The 17,939-nt window shown below is 38.7% G+C and overlaps 1 protein-coding gene across 1 annotated transcript in view; it reads right to left on the minus strand.

Moving 5' to 3' along the window:
• Positions 1 to 17,939, minus strand: part of ZSWIM6 (zinc finger SWIM-type containing 6) — a gene marked incomplete at its 3' end in the record, with an annotated part of 112,529 nt that overhangs the window by 21,609 nt on the left and 72,981 nt on the right. The window contains exons 5-7 of the mRNA XM_080362239.1: positions 3,319 to 3,498; positions 1,621 to 1,797; positions 1,185 to 1,331 (exon numbers count right to left, since the gene is read on the minus strand). Of these exons, the coding sequence (XP_080218365.1) occupies positions 1,185 to 1,331; positions 1,621 to 1,797; positions 3,319 to 3,498 (504 nt within the window). The remainder of the gene's footprint in view (positions 1 to 1,184; positions 1,332 to 1,620; positions 1,798 to 3,318; positions 3,499 to 17,939) is intronic.

The raw sequence follows: 17,939 nt of genomic DNA on the forward strand, positions 1-17,939 counted from the left end.
GGTCTCTCCCTTCTTGACCCCCCCAGTCTGAGAAGCTAAAAAAGCTGCACAGGCTTAAGGGAATGCTTGTTAAGAACAGATACATTACATGATAAAAAGCCCTAGCAAATTCTCCTAAGCAGTAATACAAAGTGCTCTTAGGTTTTTTTGAGCACTGTTGTGGATTCAAGATTCTGACAAAATCTTTCTTGGGTATCATGAAAAAAAAATAAAAATGGAGGCACACAGGAACTACCAGCTAATTTTTTTTTTTTTTTTTTCCAGTCAGGCGTCTACTTTATCTTCTAAATGCTTATTTCCGGAAAAACATCTGCACACATACAAATTAAGAATTTGCACATATAACTTCACATTGGTATTTTTGCCTACAATGCATGAGAATGCACATAGTTAAGAGTAGCAATGAAGATTTAAAATAAAATTTGAATTAAGGGATTCCTGTAGCAGCTAAGAAAGCAATTCCAGTTTTTCCCCATGTGCATTCTTCAAACACATACGCCATCCCCTTCTTCTACTGCCTCCTCAAACCAACGACAAAGTTCAGTGTGGGATTATTTTGGGTAGCAAGGATCACATGGCATAGAAACTGTATCTAAAGAAAAATGTTCCTTCTAAAACACAGGGGTAGTGCTCAGAGGAACACCATGGAACGTTTTATTAAAAAATATGTTTCAAAAACACACCAAAAAAGCAATTCACCTCTATTCAGAAACACTAAAATGTTAAGCATTGTAAGAGACTCATTTGGAACAAACTGCCCAATTTGATGAACTTCCATAGCACAGACCTTGCCTCATTGTTACCCTCATTGTCAACCTCAGGTTTCCACCTGAGAAATACACAGTTCAGCTAAATTATATGTCAGAGAAAAATATTATTTTAAACACCTGACATGTCAAATGCAAAGCTCTGTTTAAAAGTCTTTAAGTTACCCAGGGTGAATATTTTTACTGTGTAACCAAAAACCCCGATTGGGATGAAGGCTCCACTATGCCAGACATATTGCAGAAGGCAGAAAGCCTCTGACATCTAGAATGTGACATCATCACTGTGATTGTCTGGACCAAAGAATTAAAGTCACCTCTTTTCTTTAGTTTCAAAACCGGTTTTCTCATGCAAAGTTCCAGTCCGGTGTTACTATCACCTCTGCACGTCCTTTGCCCTTCTGTCTTCCCCACATTTACCTTTCTTCTGAGCCCGGAACATTTCCAGCTGTTTCTGCTGCTGCCTTCTTAGGGTATTAACAATAGCTATTGCTAGCCTCAGTGCTTCTCGTGGGTATCCGTGAGATCGTAACGCATCCACCCTTGCACAGGCTGTAGGAACATGTTCTAAAATGGAGAAAATAATTGAGGAATCACAATGCTTCCGTGTCTCCAATGGTCTGTTTTGCTAGGTTACTCAAAAGGGCTTTTTTTGTTTGGCTGGTTGGTTTGTTTTTGTTTTTAAAAGTATGCAAGAGAGACTTAAAGGACTACTTCTGAGCCAGCATTTCAAGGGAGCCTCTGTTCTTTTTGCCAGGCTTTTCATTCATCTCCCCACCATCCCCCAAAAAATAATGCCATAGAAAATGAACAAAGCAGCAAGTCATGGAAATGTCTTTCCGATTTAGCCACTTACCATGCCAGAGGGGCCACCCGTGAGAGTCAAAGAGTGAGTTTTCAGTGTCGTCATGGTAACAGTAGTTGGTGTATAGGTCACTGCTGATAATGTGCTGTAAGTGGCTGTCCTGCCAGTGCAGATCGCATGCCTCAATGGCTCGAGTGAACACCGTCCGATGCGGCCTGTTCGATGAATCTATCATTTTCACAAGTTCAGAAAGCTACATCAGATTTTACTCATTCATACATGAATCAGTTATTCACAGTATTCTTGCCTTCTGCCTATTCACCAACCCTCAGCTGAGGGCAGCCCACCTCACGCCCCTCTGCACCAAGCAGCCGGCAGATGACATTACGCATCCTATTGCTACCCAACAGCTTGGATGAAGTGTGCGCCATTCACTTTGCATTCAGAGAGATCTACAAACCAGCACAGCTGATGCTAAACAGGACTTTGCAGAGAGACAGCTAGAGATGAAGGACATTCAACAGGACATACAGAACTCCCCTAAAAACAAACTAGAAAGTATGGCACGCAGCTACTCAAGCATCCCCAGCTTCTCCTCAGACCCAGAGCTGCCAGGATGAGGGATGGATAAACATCGCATGAAAGATTTTTAGTATTTCTCTTTGAGAAGTAATATTAACTTTGAACAATTGTATAACTTGTCATAAACATATACAAATATGGTAAAGAAAGTGAGGTACTGAGGCCATGGGACTGACACAATCCTTACTGGACATCTTCCTATGGCAAAATCACTCTAACACAGCACTGTCTATGATTGTTGAGATGCCATGTCAGAGTTACCACTAGCCTGAACATCACAAGATACAGAAAGCAAAACACCTCTGTAGGGAGTTACATGCTGAATGAACTTCTCTTCCCAGATAGCTGTGAGATATGTAATCTTCCCAGAAAAGAAACAAGGAAAACCCCATCTAAGTCCAAATCTGCCACCTCCCAAGCATTTATCATAATTACATTGAATACATATCAAAATACTGGGGGTTTTGAGAATTATTAAGTGGTTTTTCCCAGATAAATATCCCGCGTCTTCACCAGTTATTAGCAAAGTAGCCATCTTTGCTTGAAGGGGACTGAATAAGGCTTCTGTCAGATTTGATAATGGCATTTTAGATTAGAAAGCATGACATCAAGTAAGAAGTGACACCTCCTCCAAGACAGCAGTGTTGCTTCTGCTTCCCCCAACACACTTAGCAATGCAGACTGCACATACAGAGCACATCTCACAGATAGCTGCTTTAGTTTCTCACACACAAGTTTAATGTAGTTGCAATATATCTCTCTTTAAACATGTATCAAAGGCTTTGTAACTGCAAAAAAAACCCAAACAAGAACAAAAGCCCAGCAGCAGAAGGAATACAAGATCACAGCCAAGCAAAGAAACAACAGGCTTTTACATTACATATTTCAGCACACCCAATTTTCATTCAACACATATTTAGAAGGACCAAGTGAAACATTAGAAGACCTAACTGAACACAAACACTTGAACACATTGTGGCTCCAGCACAAAAAGCCCACCTATTCATCCCTTCTGCAAGGATAGTATTAGTGAAAATAAGTTTGGCTGGTCAATCCTCAACAAGAAAGTTACTTGTACCAGAAAGGAATGCTGAATTCTGCAGGCTAGAGTATATAAGATAGAGGTTATAATACATGTTGCAAGTCAGTGCATATGTTTAGGCTCACCTTGGTTAGCATTTGCACCCTGAGGCAAAGCATTGGTTAAATTGGGCAGCTCGTTTCCATGGTTTCCATCTTCCCAGGGACAAACATCCACACTGTTCCATTTTTTCAGCTGTTTTAGCCAACTGGCCTTCTGCTCCAACTTGCAGTGGGGATTTAAGACTATACACATCCACAGAGCACCTGATTTTAAAAAAATCGCTAAATTACGTTTTCTATTAAAAAAGCAGCAGCCAATGACTAATTGCAAACTTCAATACTGTAACACTTTTTCTGCCCTCAAAAGCTACACTGCTTGCTCCCCAGCTACACCTAATACCAGGCAGACTGAGCTGTGGACACAAGATCTTTGACTTGGCGTAGCCCATCTGAAGCAGCTGAAAGACGGTACCAAGCCAACCTTCTCAATTAAAAGGCATTAAGTGTATTAGAAAATCCAGAGTTCACAATGTGTGATAGACAGAAACATCAGTCAAAAGCAAACAGGAATTCACATAAAGTTACAGCAAGAAATGACCCAAGTTTTTATTCTAATTTTTTTACCAGAACCAAATGTTTTCCATGAACAAGAACTATGTCTTTTTCGTATCACATTACAGGAACCAAAGTAGTGCATTAGTATGACATGTGTTGTGTAAACATATACTTCTACACTTCAAATCCAGTTAACTTATATCACTCATTCTCAAACACATCTGGGCCTCAGAGATCCAGTAAACACTGGTTTTATACAGTCTAATGAGAATAAAATATTTTTACTGAAATTACTTCTGTAATTTGGTTACATTGAAAACTCGTTTTACATTTTTTGTTTACGGAGCTTGAAGGAAAACTAATTTGTGCAGACATTTCACACATACCATCACTTTGGAACCTGCTCCCTGAGACTATAGAGCAGGGCAGACATAAATACATCAGGGTCTCTAGCAACAACTTTCAAATGGAAACGTTTTTCTCTAAATCAGCAGTCTCTTCATCAATGTGAACTTCAACAGAAGCATGAACACATCTGAAAGTACTGTTTAGCAACAGTTCATCTGCTCATTAAGAACATGCCTTGTATATTACAAGAGATAAAGAATATAGGCTTGAACTATGCAATCTTCATGACAGGCTGAAAAAAATGCAGCTGGTTCTTCTAGAATAATAAAATTCTCATATTCAAGTGTTCTTTTGCTAACTAAGAATGCAAAATGGATATGCAGAGCACAGGCCATCACATTACATTCATTCCTAAAGTAACTTGGTCTGTCACTATCCCACAACACAGGATCCAGTGAAAACACAGCTTGATCCTTAAGGCTGCAAATCCCCTGCTATTCAGATCAATATAGAGTAGGGAAGTAATATTAAAGAAATCTAAAAACTACAGTATATGATATGGCACACCGCAAAACACCAGAGAGAGACACTACTCTACTGCACAGTAGTTAAATCCTGTACAGTGGGTGTTTTTAGTTTTGGTTTGGTGGTCTGAAGCTTACAATAGGAGTGAATAATGACAACAATACTATTTTAAGAAACTTATTTTAAAATCAAATCAGATTACATTCTTTAGACACACTCATCAACACACTTCACTCTCTGAACAGAGTCAAATTATAACTAGTTCTTCTTATTAAGCATTAATGCATTCAGTACTGCCCAAGATGGAATGACTTGCAATCTGCAGAACAAAACAGAAGATGAGGCATATTGGAAAGCCTTGGAGAATAGTTAACTTGGGCTTGCTTATTTATTTTCAAAATTAAGTATCATTTGAGGGCACTATGGAGACACCATACCCCTCAGCATCTAAAAAAACCCCCACAATTTAATACTTTGTTAACCAGATTCCCAGTGTTTTCAGATTCAAGCCAAAGCAGAGTGGACCACCTTAATCATAATTGGTAAGTAACTCAATCATTCAGCAAAGCAGAAGACACACTACTGATTATACCATGGCCCTACAAAATGAGTGGCCTTTTCTTCTTCCACATCTCAGAAACAACACTAGAGGCAAAGGAATTCAATTGCCTCTTCAGAAGCTCCTCTTTGCATGTGGCACATCTAAGAGGCAGGAGAGGCAAGAGATACTCTGAAGTACCAAAATCCTTTAAAAACTTCTGTTTAAAGAGGGAAACTATGTCAAGCATAACTACATTGTTAGCAGTGCAGTCTCAGAAACCCAGGCTATTTTTATGCAAATGAAGCAAAAGGGAAAGTGTATTTCTAATAAACCCCACACAAGACACTTCAAATTTCAATAAAACCCAACTTCACCCTTCTCCTAGTGACTTCAGGGCAAGCTGCATGCACATCTGAGATCTCCCTCTGCTTTCATGGCTGCCCCGCTCCTTGCAGGAGGAGTGAGAGACAAAACTCCCTCACCAGAAAAGAAGGGAGCAGAAAGAGCCTCAGGCTCAGCTCCTGTAGCACTACAAAGGCCACCATGTGGGAGAAGGATGCATAATGCCAGTGACCCCACACTCTTCAGCCTATTTGAGTTTCTAGGTTTTTCAACTCGGCTTTTTCTTCTCTCCCACCCCCTTCCCGCACCCCCCTCCTGCCCATGTTTGTGCATTTGCCTGTACTCATATTTCTTCCCCCTCCTGCTCCCTAAGCGCCTTCCCCCTCCCCTGACATCTGCTCCATACTGGCTCTTTCAATTCACTGGTTCCTGCCCCGCTCCTAGCACTGACAAGACTAAGGAAAATGTTCAGTTGTGCCCAGATTTTTACCATGTGCCAACTGGAAGGAGCCTGGAGGGCTTTCTTTCTATTTCACTCTGATGCTTCTCAGTATAAGGGCCCCTAAGCTGGCCCTTAAATGTCACCACCAGACTGAAGGCTTACATTCGCCACAAAGAAGATTCTCTAGTTTCTGTCCAATGGCTCCTATACAGGGAAACTGCTGGTGCTTACCCCTTACTACAGACATGGCTCATGAAAAAAATAAGGGCAGCTACCCACAATTTGTGGGGAAAGTATCTGAATCCATTTCCAGTGACTTCAGCCTGGAAACTGCTGTTGGCAACAGTCTATACTCAAAAGAAGTTTCCCAAAATACATTCCTGGCATTCTCAAATTTACCTGTTTGACTAGATTTTATGATGTCACCATTACCACCTGCAAAATAAGCAAATGCCTCATTAAATAACAAACACATAACAACAGCAAAGCAGGTAATGTGTTCATGTTTCCATGCTCTATTTGTCTCTCTAACACATCGCTCTCTTCTTCCTGTCTCCTGTTCCCCAGGCACCAGATGTCTTTTCATACAGGTTTTCTGCAGGCTGATACATCTTTCCACCTGAACTACAGGCTACTAAACCAAACCAAATCAAGTTCTGATTTGGATCCCTTGATTGTGACCTACAGCTTTCCAATACAAAACTCCTCACAGCACAGCAGCAAAACGATCACAATCCAATACACAAAAAAATTTCCCCCAGAAGATAACTGGAAAATAAGACATGCTGCAACTCCAATTTGATATTAACTTCACAAGGGAATGAATATTAGAACTGTCACATCGCAGTGAAGAATTGCCTGTTTTGGTTCAACACTAATCCTCCTGACCTGGAAAAAGACAGCTTTACTAAAGCAGACCTTCAATTCAGACAGCCCTCCTTTTGAAAATGTATGGCTGGTACTTTTCTGTTTCTCAGTAGATATCCACACCCTTGAGTTCACAGGGAGAAAGGGACAGCATGCCTTCACACTGATTAGGATTTGTACATGCCAAATGAAAAACATGAAGAAGTACTCAGTCACTGTAAAAGTAGGTGTTGTAATAATTACACAACCTGTGTATGCATGTATTCATGAAGCCAAAAGAGGTGCAAGGAACATACAAAGATTCTCTCAAGAGATTAATCACTTTCATAAATCCCATTATATTTTTCTCTTGCCCCAGTAAATGAGAAGGTGGTGATGGAAAGAGTTTTACTGGGGGGCTAGGACACTGACCATGACTGAAAAGCCAGTGAACGATTCTGCTTGACTGATTAGTCTTCCTAAGAAATCTGCTTCTCCTAAAAATATTATGCTACTCGGTTAGGGCTGCTGTATAGCTAAGCTTGGGTCCGCATTTCCACATTTACAATACCTGTGTAATCAATGGCTATGACTTAGCCTTTGCTTTTTTTAACTATACTTAGGATCAATCTATTCATTTGCAAAATTTAAATATGCAAGAAATAGAAGCTTCTTTGCTCTTCCCCTTAATGAGCACCTCTTTCTTAAAAAATAAACCACCATAAGCTACTAGGTAAGTAGCACTTGATCATTTCAAAGAAAATTGAGTCAGGTGCTCAAGATGATTCCCTTTATGCAACAGACAAATCAGTTTCAGCACTTGCTGTATACTTGCCCACTGTGCCCCATTTGAGCATAATCAATTCTATTACAAAAGCATCATTTTCCAGCATGTGAAGTGCCAGAAAATAAACAATACTACTTTACAGGTTTCTGTCTCCTAGAAGTATCAACAAAAGATGTTGGAGTGGTTTACATCTGGTTTTTAAACACATATGCACTTACACTGGGACATCCACTAGGAAACCTCAAAAAAGGTAGTGTATGGTATTTATTGCTTCTCAAAGAGAAAGACAAGTGCCTTCAGAATGACTGGCAAAGCCACCTCCTTCCTCCAGGCACAGAGAGATCTCCATCAGAACAAAGCATAATCAGAAGTCCCACTGGAGAATGCTCCAATTAAACAGTTGCTTTTATGGAACAGTGAAGATAGGCAAAGCACTTCAGTGTTGTTCTTGATAAGAACCCCAAGGAAAAGTACTCTCAGCACTCAGTTGGATCCAAGCTGCAATTTTATTCATAAAAACAATTCCTTAATGCATTATGGTTTCTCTGTGCAGCCTTCAGAAAAAACGGGATTTCTATAGGTGCTGTGTTGGAGAACAGAATGCTTCATTTTGCTCTAATTCATTCTATTACTGAATTAAACTTTGATGTATTAGTCTTGACAAGTGCTTCATGCTGATTGTATTGTGTATGATAGTATAATCACTCCCCATGCATTTCACACTAGCTGGCTGATTAATGCAATAGATTACCTGCAGCATTGATGGCAAGAGGGAATCACTGCCCTTCTGCACACTAAACTCCAAACACGCATCAGGGGAGTGGAGATGTAACCCAGGAACAAAAAAATGCCTAATCCCTTAAAATTTCCCTTTCTCTCTTGCTGCACACTGCAGCTCCATGGGTTAAAGGCACATGTGTATTTGGCTGAAAGGGAATAGGTATTTAAATATTGAGATTCTATTCTAAGCTATCATCAATTACACTCTCTGATCTCTGTGTCAAGTAAAACACTCCTGCTCTCCTCTTCCTGCATTTTCAACTTCTAGCACAACAGAAAAAGGAACCAAGCAAGCACTCTGTCATTTTGCAGGCAGCTGTTGTTTTGAGTTACGTCTTTTTGAGTTTGTTTGAAAAACTGCTGCATCTTTACAGACATTCTACCGTTTGACCAAAGGGTTTAATGTAACAACAGAAATCTACTTGAAAGGAGCAGTTTACAATATCATAGCCCAAGTCTACAATCCAAGAGAGCACTTAGGATTTGTCACATGTCCATTAGATGCCCCTCTATGCACCTATAGTACCCCTCCAACCTGACTACCACAAGAAGACATGAGCTATTAGTCTACAAAGCTAGAGAAAAGTATAAAGCAGCTGCTAATGAATCCCACAGATGAACTTCCCTAATATTCACAAAACCATTCATTTGTTAAGAAAGAATAAATTTAAGGTAAAAGCATTGCTAATACTAGCACAAATAGTGCAAAATCACTCCGAGTATCTTTATACGTTTCTTCACAATTTTAACTAGTTGCTGACATTTACAGCTAGGCGGTGAACAAAAAGTATGCTCCTCCTCAAAAGAGGGATCAGATATTCTATCAAATATTTTAACTGGTTATACACTCGCAACAGTCACAGTCTATTTTCAGAGACTTTGATGATTTTCAGAAGAAAAGTTAATGTGACTACTAACTGTAAACACATTAACATACCTCTATTTTAATTTATCACTGAGATGAATGAATTCCTCTCACAGTTAACTTTTTTAGGAAGATGCAAAACCAGGAAGTTTGATAAGTTCTTCAAACAAACAAGATATTCATGAAGGGATGAAAATACCTCTCAGTTTTTAAAAAAGTGAAGCAAGTGCACACACTCCCTTGCATAGTAGAAGTTCATTAAAAAGTACTATTACCACAAATATGCTCACAGAATGTAAACAATCCACTGTAACTGGCAAGAGGAACACATTCTGATTTTCTAGTTGTAACTCTTTCTTACTCTAAGATTTCCTGAGTTACTTTAGTCTTCCAGTCCAAAAGTGATTGTTGAGTTTTTACAAAACCAGCATACTTCAATATCAGCACAGCTCCTGGTTAGCTGGTCTACTGCCTGGCTATGACAACTCAAAATTCTAAGCTTATTTCTAGTTTTCTAGTTACATTTGTCTGGATCCAATTACAATTTTCAGCTAACTTTTGTTTGTTTGGCAGAAGTGTCTTCCCTATCCTTTTTTAAGTCTACATAGGTATCTCAAATTATGCAGGCTTTCCTTCGTCTTGCTTCGATAGACAAGCAGACTGACACCCCTCACTTTAAATGACTTTTCCAATTTCAGCTATTTTTCCAGTATCTATTCAAGACATAAAACTGGAAAATATCACAAGGCCATATGTTAGACCACAGTAAAACTCAAAGAAACCAGTGAAGATTCAGCAATTCCTCTCCATAAATGTACTATTTCTCTCTAGTCTTGGTATTTAGTAGAAGTGATACTGAAAAATTAAATGGCTGCTTAACATTACTGAATTATTAAAAATAAAGAGAGAAAGGAAAAAAAATTGCTAAGTATCAGCTTGGGCTCATAGTAAACCTCTGCCCTTGATCTTGGCAGTCACAATTAAACAGTTAGGGCCATAATGAGTTTTGTAACAGCTCCAATATACAACATTTTTTAGGACATTTATAAGTAAATCAGTTCAAGAACTTAAGAATAAAAACTTCAAAACTGTTTTAATGTGGGTATTTCAAGAAATTTGGCTTCTGTGTAAAAGTACTTTCAATCCAAGTAAACGAAATGGAAGCCCAGACTTTCTGTACAGCACTAAAAATAAGACCTTCAAGCTATGCTTATAAACTAAACTTAATTACTTTCACTATTATTCCTCAAATCTGATAAATGCACTTTAATAATGGGAAAGAATAATCTATTTGAAAATAGCTCCCACTTACTGTTATACCTTAGCCTCATATACTCTCATTTCAAATATCATTATGGCACATGTCAATAATGAAGGAAGGAAGGAAATCATCCTCAGAAGACGGACAGAACCCATCTTCACAGAATTGCAGCCTGGCTTCATTCACCGGGGAAATGAGAATGACAGCAACAACTGAGACACTCTGGGCCATGACAGCAATTTATTTAAGTTGTCATCCATAACTCAGGCTTTAAAGCAGCAAATCTGGCTTGTGATGCTAACTCAGAGGTACTGTTAATTTAGTGACTCCAATAACACAAACCATTCCAATACACTGACATACATCAACAGCTTATTCTGTGAAACAGCAGATGTAACTTTAAGTGCATGAACTGAAAGCACATGTGTTTATCAATTAAGCAAAGACAGTCTACTGGATATGATACAGTTGAAGACACAAATGTGTAAGGCATCACTCTACTCAGAAGTCCCATGATGAAAAAACAAGGGAAATGGTGCAAAGCATGATGCATCCCACTTTGAAACATGGGTCTTCCTACAGCTTTCACTTCAAGGCCAGCATTGTAATATGTGCAACTGATTTAACTTAGATATTTGAAGTTAACTTTACTTTTTACAGGAACAGGGCATTGGCACTCTCCTTAGCTTTAAAGCAGAACATGATGCAGCTAGAACCTGAGGCACTCAGAGAAATCATGAAAATATAGACATAAGCTTAGCACTCAAATTTGAAACTTAGAGCCTTGCTTACCATTTTCAAAGCACCATAAAATTTGGGCAAAAATGATTTTTTCTGCTGCACAGCTGATCCTAAAAAGACATTACACAAAGTATGCAGCTCCAGAAAAATGGCACTGGAGAACAAAAATTGTAATGAATGCTTAACTTCAGTGATTCTTTTTCATGGCAGCCTTGAAGTAGTCATCAAATCTGGCAGTAGGAAGGAATTTCTCTAGGGGTGTATTGGCAACAACCTCAGCTGCTTTTGTCCTTTTTCCCCTCCATTTATGTACTAAGCAGAGATAATCTGTTTAGAACAGCTGGCATGACCCATTCATGTAAGTTTGTCTCTCTAAATACAAATGGAAGGAATGCCTGAGATAGAAATATACATGGAGAATAGCTTCATTTAGTTAAATTTACAAGAATCTAACTTTGTATTTTCTAGAGATGAATATACACTTTTATTAGAAAAATTTAGAGTGGTTTCCAGATCAGAAAAGCATTATTTAACATTGAATCATTAGTTTGCTCACAGCAATAGAATAATTAAATCTCTCTTGATTAATCTATAATGACTCCTTGCCTAAACTCAACATTTAGAATTAAGTTTTAGATGAGGAGCAAAGTGTTACTAATAAAAATTTAGGCAAGATCCTTCAGGAAATATATTGTACTATTTCGCTACAACACATGACCTTGTAAAATGATACATTAGTTTTAAGTTAAGATAAAAATGTATCACTCTAATGCAGAAAGTGGCCAAAATATAGGCAAATGTGAACTCAGTGCAGACCATCAGGCCTCTCCAACATTTAAAAAGCTGCTCACAACAGGGCAAAGTCCTAGTGAAACACTACCAAGACTAAGGCTACTACAACTAGTAAGGCAAAGACATGCCATTCTGCTCAGGAAATACCTTTATGATAACAACCCATTTACTACGTGTAACAGAAAAGACTCTAAGGATATCACTCAGGAAAGCTCTGTACCATGAGTAAGTGTCATGGCAATACCGTGACAGGTTCCTACACTTAAAACCTTTAGGTACCAACAAGCAGTTGAGGTAGACAGGAGAAGTATATGCATTAAAAATGGAGGGACTGCTCAGCTACCTTTTAAGCTCTCCACAACACTGTAAAATAACAGGACCTACAGAGACGAGGATGAGCATGATGCAAACCCAGAACACATTCACCAATTTTCTCCACTGCCATGCCTTGAAAGAGCTCTTTGGACACACCCTCTTCCCCATGGCATAGCCATCTTATTTTTGTTCCACAAGAAACTAATCCTTGACTTAAGAAAACCAGCCCTCCTCCACTTAAACAGTGCTTATATATCAAAATGGAGGAAATCTGCTGGAAAAGTTTGTTTCGAAACATGCAAATTATGTGAAGTTTCTACATCAGGAAGGCAAGCAAGAGCATATAAATACAATGAAAATGCTAGTTCACAAAAAAAAAAAAAAGTTTTGATCCTGTAATCTACATGTTGACAAGCTGTTGGGCTCCATCATTCTACCAAGCAGTAGATACTTGAGATTCTTCTACTTGACTGCTTTCATCAGATTAAGCATCTGGGATTTAATTTAACAGTTTCAGCTTTATTAAGCTGTCACAAGAGCAGCCCCGCTTTGATAACAGTAGCTGCTCCAATTATGGCTTGGTTTAGGGTTGACAAGTATAATGATTCATTCGTGGCACATGAGAAGCAATAAAAGGTTGTTTTGCATTACAGCTTTAAAAATGTGGGCACCTTTTTCATTTAATTTGTCACTTAGATTTTGCTAAGAGGACATTTAAATTGCAGTAAAAGGCAAATGGGGCTTTTAGTTTAAATGTAATCCCCATATTTAAATTATCTGTAATGGCGCCGTGTTCGAGTGGGAACAGTACTGTTTCACAGTGGGCCCTGATAGTGACATGTGATATTTGTATTCAGGTCCTGTATTATCCATGTGGCTAAAGGGCTCCCAATTTCATTTCACAGCCAGAAGCCTACAGAAAACATCAATTAACTTGCAGATCCCATTCGCTGACAAAACTCAGCCTCTTCTCGATGTCTGGCATCTGGCAGCGCTCAACATTTAATTCCAAAGTAGAACCTCACAAACATCATGATCCCTGGGCTGGGGCACAAAGTCAAATTTTCCCTTTTTTTCAGGAAATATTTTCAATTTTGTAGATAACAAGCAACTTTTACTTAATTTTTGATGGATGAATTATTGCTGCAGTAAGATTGTATGGTCCAAATTTCCCTCTAGACTACAAAGGAGGCTAAGTGACCTTTTCTTCAAATCAGACATCTCAGCTCAACGGGCATCAGCAGATATATACTGTGCATTTCCATAACCCCCCATTTTACCAATGTAATTTAATTAAAAAGGCAAACCGAGGGGCTTCAGATAATTAATCACTCTGATACACTGAAGTCTTCAACCATGCTCACCAACAGAAGATCAGCATGTGAAATGTGCCTAGTGAGACACCATTTAAACGACACGTGAAGACTTCTAACTCTGCTCTAAACTCTGGAAAGCACGTTCATGCATTATTGTGGCTGGTTGCAAGTGTTCACCAGTGTGTCACTGAAGTTCCATCTAAATTCTTCTAGTACAAGAAGTATATTAGCAAGCCTTATAGCTTTGACCTATAACCTTGATGCTTCCAATACTAAACCACTGGAGTTCTATACGTAGCATTTAGCTCAACCCATTCTTTGATGTACAATAGGGGAATCTCCGAAGTGAAATTATTATATTCTTCTTCCTGATCTAAACGCTTAAAAAAACCCACTAGCTAGTTATGTGTAAGGCTTTTTGTTAACTTGAGGCTTTTGAATCATAATATTGCTTACAGAATTAGGACTTTGTATTAGAAAATTGCTAGGTTCATACTTAGATGTGAAGTATTTGTGTTTTTCAGTGGTGGTGGTTTTTTGTTTTGTGTTTGTTTTGTGGGATTTAGTTAGTTTGTTTTGTTTTAAAATCAGCTCCTTCAAACACTCAAACCCAATCTGGCTTCTTTTGAGGTCAACAATATACCACAAACCTAACAGGAATTCTGATCAGAGCCCAGTGTGTCCTTCCAGTACCCTTCCCAATGCCAGGCAGGAAGCATCAGTTAAGTTCTAATGAAAGGCTCAAGTGACCCAGCCAAAGACCAAAGCTTAAGTTTTTTAAGTAACTTAAAAGCCTGTGCCAAGATGGAACTGACAAAGTGGCCATATGCCTAGCAATTGGCAGACAGCATACCAGGATAAGCAAGCAAGCCTTTGCTAAGCAGAGTCTGTATTTACATACTTTTTTATGTCCTAAAATTCCCCATAATGACAATGTTAAATTGCTACCTACCTGTGAAATAAATTAGATCATCATAGATAAAATTGTTTTTAAACACATACATGTATGCCATTCCCAGATTACTTTGACCAGATTATTAAAAAAATTAAGTATGCAAAAGCCTGTCTCACTCCCTTTATTGATATTTAATTTCTGACATCCTAGAAGATGGCAAGACAGGAAGCCAACATTATTTTAGAACATAATGATAATATCACCCCCCTAAACACAATGTCTGAGTTATCTCTGACACTACTGGCACAGATTGTATGTTGCCAGGATCATTCTGCTATTCCTTCTGCAGCTTGCTATTGTAACTCTGGTCTCCGTTAAAATCTCCTTGAACTTATGCATGGTCACATTTTTTAAAGATGCACTTTTCATCTGGAAAAAGTTTTGTGTTCCGGTGAAACTCAAGGTGAAATCCAAGCAAACACATGGCAGCAGCTTGTAACTTTCACACAGGGTAAGTGTCAAGCTAGAGAGATTTATCTAATTAACAGCAATTTTGAGGGAACTTTCTAAGCACCAGTGGAAGGAACCCTACTGGTTTGGGGAAGAAATAGACATTTCGCAACATAAACATGAGCTGGAGGTGGAAGAAACAAGTTAAGTTCTACCCTCATCCTACTACACACCTGAAGTGACTGAAAAGTGTTTGCAATTGAAACCATGGTACACAATATATTTTGAGACTGTTAGAGGTGGCAGAGTTCAGGACTGAAACAACAGGGTCAGCCTCAGATTGCAAAAACAGCAGCTGAAGTGGTGAGGCTAGAGGTTGCACTGTGCTTTTTGGGGATCAGCATCTATAATTCTGATTAAACAAGGTAAACAAATAAATTCAATTAATCTAAAATATTGCTTATTTGATGTCGCAGGCAGAGAGATTCCACCTCCTCTACCTTCAGACAAGTGCTGACAAGAAAATGATGTTAATATGAAACTGATGAAACAAGAAAATTTAACAAAACCTTTCAGGTTTATTGACAGCATGTGGCAAAACTGCTACAGGTAACAGATGGAGAACACATTTCTGCCTCTGCCACCTCCTACCAGCTCAACCCACATAAGCAATGAAGCATGAGACCCTCCAGTTTTCATCAGTACGGTGGGATACAATTTTAATGCATATATGTCCAGCTAAGCACGTGCCCCGCTTGGCAAAAACTGCTATTCCCCAAAAAGACAAGGCATCATAAAATGGCATACTAAAACAGTTGTTACACTTGAAGACAAAGCAGTTATATCCACACTTTCTTTAACAGAGATTTGCTTGCTCTGATATTAAGGCTTTCCACCACAGAAGTCTATAATCTCAACAGCTAGTGCTTTATTAGCCCAATGCTTCATTTACAGTGAACATAACATATGATAAACAGGTTTATACCTAGTCTTAGCCCCACCAGTCAACACACAATCAATCATGGTCATCTTTAACCTTTAACAGTGGAAAACTTAAGTTTTGCTTTTGGTGTTTCCTTTTTAAATGAAGAATATTATTCTTGCTTAGATTTAATTGTATATACTTTGATTTTGGACCTTTAGAATATATCACAAGCTTCATGGTCTTTGATTCTGTTTTCTGCAATGTTTACATAATGTCCCATAGGTCATCATCTGCTGGGCTTTTTTGTTTGCTATTTAATATTTATGTGTTCCATGCCACGTAAGTCAGTGTCCTGGTTTTGTTAAAAAACAAGATTCTCTTCTAGTGAATTTGCCTGTCAGCTAAAGCCTTCATACCTTCATATTAGCTGCATTTTCCTGTAGAACCAGATACATGTTTTGGTAAAACTAGCAATGGAATGCGAAGTTATTGATAAGCATGGATGGACATCTCGCGAGAGGGACAACGAGAAACAAGTGACCAAGAAACTGACCAACTGCGTATAACATTCCATTCACGTGAATACTTCATATAAAAGTGCGAGATCACTAGGATCTCGTCCCTTTTTTCCTCATGGCTGACATTAGGAAAGGGCCTTGCTAGTCGCCCCTGCGAACTGAGGCCTAGTGAGAGACTGAATCCAGCTCTGGTTGGCTGCAGAGTCCAATCCAGGACTTCGGGTGCCGGCTCTGCAGTTGCTGAGACTTTCAAGATTGGTTTTGTATATTTTGTATTATTTTCTCTATTCTTATTAGTAGCATTAGTGAAACATTTTTAATTTTCCCAACTCTCTTCTCTCTGTCCTTCTTTCCCTCTGGATCGCCTGTCCTTACTGGGAAGGGGGGAGAGGGAGGGGCAAGAAGGGGAAAGTGGAGGGGAGAGGAGGTTAACAATACATCTGCCAGGGTTTTACTGTCACCCTGCAATATTAACCCTTGACAGTCAGACATACCAATATTGATCAGAACACATCTCAAGACAGATTTCTTTTCAGTCTACGCTTGACATGTCTTTCCAGATTGAGTGAGAGCAGAGGTAACCACTCCAAATTCCATGAACCACAAAGTGATTCCATTTAGGCTGTGTGTCTTCACCTTGCTCTGAGAAAGCTGAGACAGCATCCAAAACCTTACTACAGCTAAGACATGCACACTAATCCCTTCACTCATATGCAAAACAAATTACCTTTTAGAAAACAAAATTAGATTTGTCACTGTATTTTAAATAATTCAGGTTGTCTTTCACAACCTTTATCTTCTACACACACACCAATTGGTTTGTTCCAGTACCTTACACCTAGGAAAGCAATGCTTGTTGTTACTTAATATTCTTTCCACTCAACTACCCACCTATAAAATACTGGTGACATTTATATTCAAGTTGTTTTGAATTTCTTCTCTCTACCACAAACTCCTTTAGATTTTGAGAACTTCTGAAGCAGTAGTTCTAAAGCATGTCAGCAAGTTTCCAGAACACTGTAGAGCAACCGTCCTCAGACCTTAACAATTTAAATATTCCTTTCCCATTTCAGTCTCTGTTCCTCCCTCTGTTGTACAACTTATCTGGTCACATCTGACCTTTCCTGTAAAGCAGTGTTCATTGTTTTAGCCCTCTGTTATTTGACTTCCTTCCCTGCTCAGTAATGGACTTTTTCTTTGTTGGTATCTTCTTATACAGTTAATTAATATTGTCTTTTTGTTTTCTATTTCTCTCTAGTTTCTTTCTTAGCCTTTCCACTAGTGGCTTATATACTTACCCTCAGTTGTGTAGCTACATTTCTGCTTTTGCTTAATTCTTTTTAGATCCTCAGCCACTTACAATGTGTTGCAATTGTACTTGTTTCATACCATGCTTCCTCTCCTGATTGTCTGATACTGTAGATCAGAAATTCAATTTCACCCAACACTAACTAAAGAAGT

This window comes from Nesoenas mayeri (genome assembly GCF_963082525.1).
Source record: "Nesoenas mayeri genome assembly, chromosome: Z".
NCBI lineage: Eukaryota > Metazoa > Chordata > Aves > Columbiformes > Columbidae > Nesoenas > Nesoenas mayeri.